Consider the following 7,204-nt stretch of genomic DNA (forward strand, 5'->3'; position numbering starts at 1 on the left):
GCCCGATGCATTCCGGATTCTAACCTAGATGGACTCGACCCATGTGCCAACGCTAGTGTAATGTTAAAAAGAGATAATATCGCGACATCCCATACTGGTGATTAAAAGGTTGAATGAAGTAGAGTACACATCCCGGATCCGCAAAATCTATACCATTTCAAAAGCTTGACTCAGGTTGAGTACTCATCCCAGATCCGCAAGATCTATACCATTTTTTTAGTTTCAAATGTTATCATCGGATAATTGATTTTAGAGCCATTATGGCGATTTCTTTTGTCAAAAGTGCTTTCAGGACAAGAATTTGAGGTGAGGCTTTATTTGGCTTTTATAGAGCCTAGGCCCTATAGAAACTTCATCCATATATTATAAATAGAGTATCACAAAATAATTGAAAAGCTACATAGCATTCCTTAAAAAGTTTTGCTGCAACAAGCATGGCAAGAGTAGAGATCATGAGAGCTCCACAGGTGCAAGAATTGGCAAATGTAGGTCAAGAGGTTCCCCCCATTTTTATTTGCAAGGAGGAGGATGGACCCTCTCCCTTCTCTATTGATTCCAACATACCCATCATAGACATGAGCGTCATCTTATCACCACCAAAACCATCATCTCCATCATGGAAAGATGCAAGGAATCAAGAGAAATCCAAGCTAAAAGCTGCACTTCAAGATTGGGGCTTATTTCAGGTTAGTAAAAGCCCATTAGATCTTGAATACTTTTGATTTCTTGGACCTTGTATATCCCCAATAGTTTGTAATTAATCACAATAACCAACATCACACACACAACTCTAATACATTGATTCAATATACCATAGCTGAAAACATCGGAATCGGCGCCTGTATCAGCAGGGGTCTGATTCGGAAAAGAACTGCAAGTGTCAAGGGGACAATAAGAAAAACTGGGTAATTATGTGGATCTTTCCATCCAGAATCTCCTGGCTCAAGATCCCGATCCGACTCGGGCGATCCCCAGTCGGACCGGCAATTTATTAATCATTGTTGTGTACTATGAACATTTTTTATATGTTGTATAATTCCATGGAAGAGAGAGAGAGATTGGTTAAAGTTGGGAAGTGTGCAGGCTGTGGGGCATGGAATTTCTGAGGATTTGATGGGGAGCATGAGAAGAGCAGCAAAGGGTTTCTTTGAACTGCCATTGCAAGAGAAGATGAAGGTGGGGCAAGGGCATGAAGGTGATCAAAAGAAGTGGGTAGAAGGCTATGGGCATGATCCTGTACAGTCCCCAGACCAAATACTGGACTGGTGTGATATGCTCTACCTCCAAACCTTCCCTGAAAATCATATAAACCTTCAGTTTTGGCCACATAAGCCCTGTGATTTTGGGTAATCTTTTTCTTCGCTTTTATGTTTCTGTCTCCTATGTAAGCAAAAAGTTTATATAAGGTGTCAACCTTATACTGTACGAGTACGGTGCATCTAAAAAACCCACTAGAGAAGGATGTTCTTCTGCTGGAAAACCCTCAAATCGATCATCTCGACCTTGAGATTCGTAGACATGAAAAAGAGGGATTTTTACTTCTAAAAGTAGTTCATCTTTTAACATATCATTTGGACCATCCATTTTCAAGATTTTTAAGTGTTGATAGATATTGACCATCACCATTTATGAAACTTGAAATTTCATAATTGAGAGCAACAATAAATTTTCATTTCATTGCAAAGCTTCGCGGCACCAAAACTGTATTTTCAGCATAGTTTTGAGGTGCACCTTACTTCATTAAGTTGGCACCTTATACAAAATAGGACATTATTTGATAGAAGTGTTTGTTCCCTCGTAAAATGCCAAAAGAATTAGGCCAAATAAGTGGGAAGTTTATGGGGTCGATGAATTTTCAACCTAGATACAAAAAAAGTGATGAACAAATACCATAAATTTCAAAGAAACAACGAAATTCATACTTCGAATTTTTGTCCTAAGCTTTTTTTTACATCACAATCTAGTTTTCCACCAAAATATTCATTACCCAAGAAAAAAAAAAAAAAAAAAAAGGAAAGGAAGAAGGAGAAGAAGGAAAAGTATATACAAGGAGAGCATCGTGCCCATCTCCATCGAATCCACTTATTCCACACAGCTCACATGAACCGCTTGCAATCATGATTCAGTAAGGGAACGAAGGGACGAGAGCTCGACCAGCCAGGTAGAGGGTGGCCATCGATCAATGACATTTACTTTTAATAAACAAGGTCACAATTCTTTTTGTCTATCGGATTTCAAATTAGATATATTTGAATGTATCATTTATTAGACTCAAATTTCAAAAAAAAAAAAAGAAAATCGAACTTTGTGACACCTCAAGCCATCCAACATGACATCTAATAGTTATTATCAATTGTGACCTTGTAACAAAGATAAATGATCCCATAATATACAATCTCAAGACAAAATCATTTTCGTTTATTAAGCAGTGGTTGTTGCAGGGCGATCATGTATGAAATGAGGTTGAAAGTGAAGGAGTTTGCAGACAACACACTTAGGGTCCTTGCAGAGATTATCAGATTGGAAGACGATTGCTTCACCAATCATTTTGATGATGAGGCCACGATGCATGCTCGTTTCAACCCAGTCCGACAAGGTCCTCGGCCTCAAAGCCCACTCTGACTCCTCAGGCATCACCATCCTCATGCAAGACCCCCATACACAGGGCCTCCAAGTCCTCAAGGATGAGACATGGCACCAAATACCTGCCCTCCCTCATGGTCTCCTTGTTAACATTGGTGATCATTTAGAGGTAGGCAAACACTGCATAACATTGATGGTTCTTTGCTAATTTAGGGAATAATTTAGAATTTTGGAAAAGGTTTATATAGGTTATAACCTTATTTACAATAGTAAGATTGCTATAATTTATACAATTCATTTTATTTGGACAATATAGATTTGACACTATATTAAAAATGTGTTGCTTTTTACATTGTTTCAAAAGATATGTCAAATCTACAATGCCTAATTAAAATGGAGTGTAGAGTGGCACAACTTTACTTTTATAAGTAAGATTGCATACTTTATAAACCGCACCAAACAAAACTAATCCTACAGCTCAGTTAGCCAACAAAAAAACTGAGGGTCTTTTCATCTTTGGACGCGGTTAGCATATGCGGCCAAGCCCGCACATGTAGAAATGCGAGCTTAACAATAAATACATTTTTAAAATATAATTTGATCCTAAGTAATAGAGAATATATAATTTTTAACACGGCGATCATGAATCTGAATAAATAAATAAATTTTGAAAACTAAAACTAATAATTATATTAAGAAAATATTTGGACCGTTAGTTACAATTGTTTTTAGATGGACCACCTATTTGCATCCATTTTTAAGATAGATGTTTTATACTTCTGGATCGTATATTGTAGAAATGCGGTCCAACCCGCATGAAACAATTGTTGTCCATCCTTTACTATGTCAAAAATGATATATTCTACATTCCAAATAATGTATAATACCACATACCTGACTCTCATAGAAACACGTTAGGGCTTGTCCACCCAGTGTTCGCAAAATCGAATCAGAATGGTTAACCGGACTTGGGGTAAGAAGCAGTTTAACCGGCCTAACCAGTAAACCGGCAAATTTAATCGTTATGACCAGGCAAGTCTTGGACAGTCAACAAATTGTTGAAAAAATTAAAAAGATATAAAAAAATCTACTAAATTATGAAAAACATATAAAGAGTAATTAAAACAAAATACATTTAAATGAAGTTGAAAGTTAATGGAAAAGATGGAAATTTGTGCCTAGGGGTATTGTTAAAAAATTTCAAAAAAAGATAGAAAGATATAAAAGTGAGCATCAATGACCAAAACGATTTTTAATATTTACCATAATGTAAAAAATATTGAAAAAATGTATTAAAAACCAAATTCCTTATTTTTGAGATTTTATTGATATTTTTTTGAATTTTTTTATTTAAAAATATCGACTGATCATCAAAATCGTCCGGTAACCGGAACCAACAAAGGTCCTGTTTCGATCTCGATCTAACCGGGTGGTTACCGGTTAGATCACCCAATTTTTCTAACTTTGTAACATGTGCTACACTTGTTTTAGGTAATTTCGGAATACCTTTTGGGGCCTTTTAAGTGGACGGGCATGAAAACCCACTCCATTGTATGGGGAAAAATAAAGAAAAACAAAGAAAAGAGAGAACGAATTTGTATAAACTCTCAGCCAATGTTTAAACTTTAAAGGGTGCAGTTTGTAGTTTAAAGGGTGCAGTTTGTATAGAGTCAGGGCTTTAAACAATCAAAGTAAAGCGCACCTTCAAATGGTATCGAGAAATGTGGTTTCAATATTAGAAGCCTCAAAATATATTTTCATTTTTAATTATAAAATTTAAAGCTTCAAAAATAGTGTAGATCAAGCAGATGTATAAAAACTTGAAAACCTTGAAAATTGACGGTCCAAAAATACGTTACAAGATGCATTATTTTCAAGACTTGAAATCCATTTTTTTTCTGATGTCCATGCATCTTGATGTGAAGATGTTCAATATGAGGATATTTGGGCATCAAAACAACGTCAACTACTAAAAAAAATTTATGTGGGCTCTAATTCGATTGTTTAGAGCCTCAGCTCTATATAAACTTTTTCCATGTTTAAAACCCAGCTGAGGAACCTGAACTGGGGGGCTGCTGGGTTTGAGTCGAGGTTCAAGTTGGACGTCAAGTCGGCGAGATGACCAGTATTAAAAGAAAAATAGAGAAAAATGACCAAAAACTACATAAAATCTGACTATTCAAAATCAAAACACTTATTTCATATTTTAGGAAGTAAATCAATATCAAAATAGAAAAAATATAAAATATAAAAAGAAAATGAAACAAGTAGGAATGAAAATTACAGAAAAATAACCCAAAATAACAAAAAATCAATCTTCAATATTTTTTGCCCTGATTCAAAAAAATTGTTTGGCCATTTGTAGACATTGTTAGAAGAACAGTTTAGGATGAACTCGTTTGGTTATACAAAACTGAGAAATAGAAAATTATTCCAGGTTAGAAAACACCCAAAATTTGTAATGTAGATCTCTTCAAACAACAAATTCAGTCCAACAAATCATGATATATTTTTATTAAGAAGGGTCTAAAAAGTCAAACAAATTTCAGAAATTTTGGCGGAGAATCAAAGAGAAATAGATAAAAACCATGTTGGGTTTTGAGCTTCGAAATGGCGAGTTTTTTATCATAAAAATCTCTCCCTAAAATAGTTTGGATCTCAAATTGATGTTTGTAAATATGAAAGCAGGCTAGGAAAATACTAATATGTGAAATTTTGGAGAAAAAGAAAGAGTTAAAAATGCCATTTTTTAATGAATATAAGAAAACAAAAACAAAAACAAAAACTAAAAAACAAAAAAACAAAAACTAAAATAAAAAAAACTAACCTAAAAATTCCATTTTTTGAAAGCCAAACTTTTGAAGAAAAATGAGATTACTTAACAGACAATGCTATCCTCACAAGCCATTTTATGCGATTTGTGTAAGGCTGAGGCCCTAAATAATAAGGGTAAAGCACACCTTCAAATAGTGTTGACATACATTGTTTCAATATAAAAAATCTTTATCATAGCTTGAAAATTTATTTTCATCTCTAATTATAAAATTTGAAGATTCAAAAATAATGTAGATTGAGCAGATCTATGAACACTTAAAGATCTTGAGAAATTGACGGTCTAGATAATATATTACAAGATGCACTATTTTTTAGATTTGAAATTTATTTTTTTTTATGTCCATAAATCTTGAAGTTAAGATGATCAAATTGAGAGTTTTTCAGTACCGAAACAACCTCTTCTCGTAAATTATTGAGGTGTGCCTTAATTTGATTGTTTAGGGCCTCACCCTTATATAAACCTTTTCTTAAAAACATAACATCCCATAGTTAGACTTAATGCAAATATATGCTTGCTAGTATTACAATAAACCATTTACTTTTGATACAAGGATGTCATAATCATCATTGATCATTAAATTTGATATCTGGTGGTAGAGGATGTGTCATTTTTTAGGTACAAAGTTTAAAACATGACTCTCATATATTGGATTTCACATTCATTGGTTAAAAGTGATTGTGACCTCTTTGTATAAAAAATAAATGATTTTATAGCATATATTCCAAAATAATTTTCCACCATCAAAGTTGATTTTTTCTTTTCTTTTTTTTTTATGTAGATAATGAGCTGGGATATTCAAGAGCGCAGTGCATAGGGTCATGAATAAGGAGAGGCCAAGGTTGACAATGGCTATGTTCTACTCCATGGCACCTAACAAAGAATTGGTTCCTTTGCACGGACAGGAAGAGGAGGGTACACCACCAATCTACCAAACCATGACGGTTAAAGATTATTCCCACTTGTTCGTGGATTGCGTTAGTAAAAGAAAGAGGGCCATAAACATTATCAAGATATCTTATTAATTTTTTTTTGGGTAATTCAATGGAGAAAATAGGCCCTACCCATTTTTATAAATAGATTAGGAGTTAGTTTTTTTAATGTAAGATATCTTATTGACGATTTATTTATGATCTCATTTAGGATATAGTTTGGATATAACTTTTAATAGAGCAGAACATAGAACCAGAATTCATGTAGCCACTAGCCGACCCTAATTAATTGAAAAAATGTTAAAATGATGATGATTTTATTGATGAATCATTTATTTTACATTAATCTATTATATACTAAAAAATTATTCAATAATAGCCGCTAACTTTTTGATGTAAGGAAGTCATAATCTCAAACTTTTTGACATATCTTAAGGGTCAGATTTCACATTTAATAGCTCAAAATGATTATGACATCCTTATAAATGGTCTTATTGTATTCAATCACATACTGTGCCGTTATATTTTGAGGCTCAAATCCAAAGTTGAAATGCACTTCTACATCCAGGTTTCATTAATGTGAGTAATTTTCGACACGACCTTTTTTTTCTTTTCATAAACTCGAGAAATTGAGTCTACACTATATTACTTCAAGTTTTTTATCTTTCGGTTTACGTACCAAAACAAAACAAAAAAAGAAAATAGTAAATCCTTAATAATCAGGAAAAAGCTCTATTGACGACGATAATAATAGTGGCTCAAAGTGATTAGGGTGTAGGATCAACACCAAGGCTCAACAAAAATAGTCATGAAAATCATATTCGCTAAAGGGAAAGGTTTTTATACTTTTTCTACA

At 33.6% G+C, this 7,204-nt stretch overlaps 1 protein-coding gene across 1 annotated transcript; it reads left to right on the top strand.

The window, feature by feature from the left end:
* The first annotated feature begins 319 nt into the window (after positions 1-319).
* On the top strand, positions 320-6,607 carry LOC18442569 (protein LATERAL BRANCHING OXIDOREDUCTASE 1). Its single transcript, XM_088856625.1, is given in 6 exon segments — positions 320-686; positions 852-905; positions 1,084-1,346; positions 2,442-2,574; positions 2,576-2,756; positions 6,206-6,607. Coding segments are annotated over 6 exon segments (1,119 nt in total). The 5' UTR covers positions 320-434; the 3' UTR covers positions 6,442-6,607.
* The last annotated feature ends 597 nt before the right edge of the window (positions 6,608-7,204 follow it).

The sequence above is a fragment of the Amborella trichopoda genome, chromosome 13, assembly GCF_054954075.1.
Source record: "Amborella trichopoda isolate Santa Cruz 75 chromosome 13, AtrichopodaSantaCruz75HAP2 v2.0, whole genome shotgun sequence".
NCBI lineage: Eukaryota > Viridiplantae > Streptophyta > Magnoliopsida > Amborellales > Amborellaceae > Amborella > Amborella trichopoda.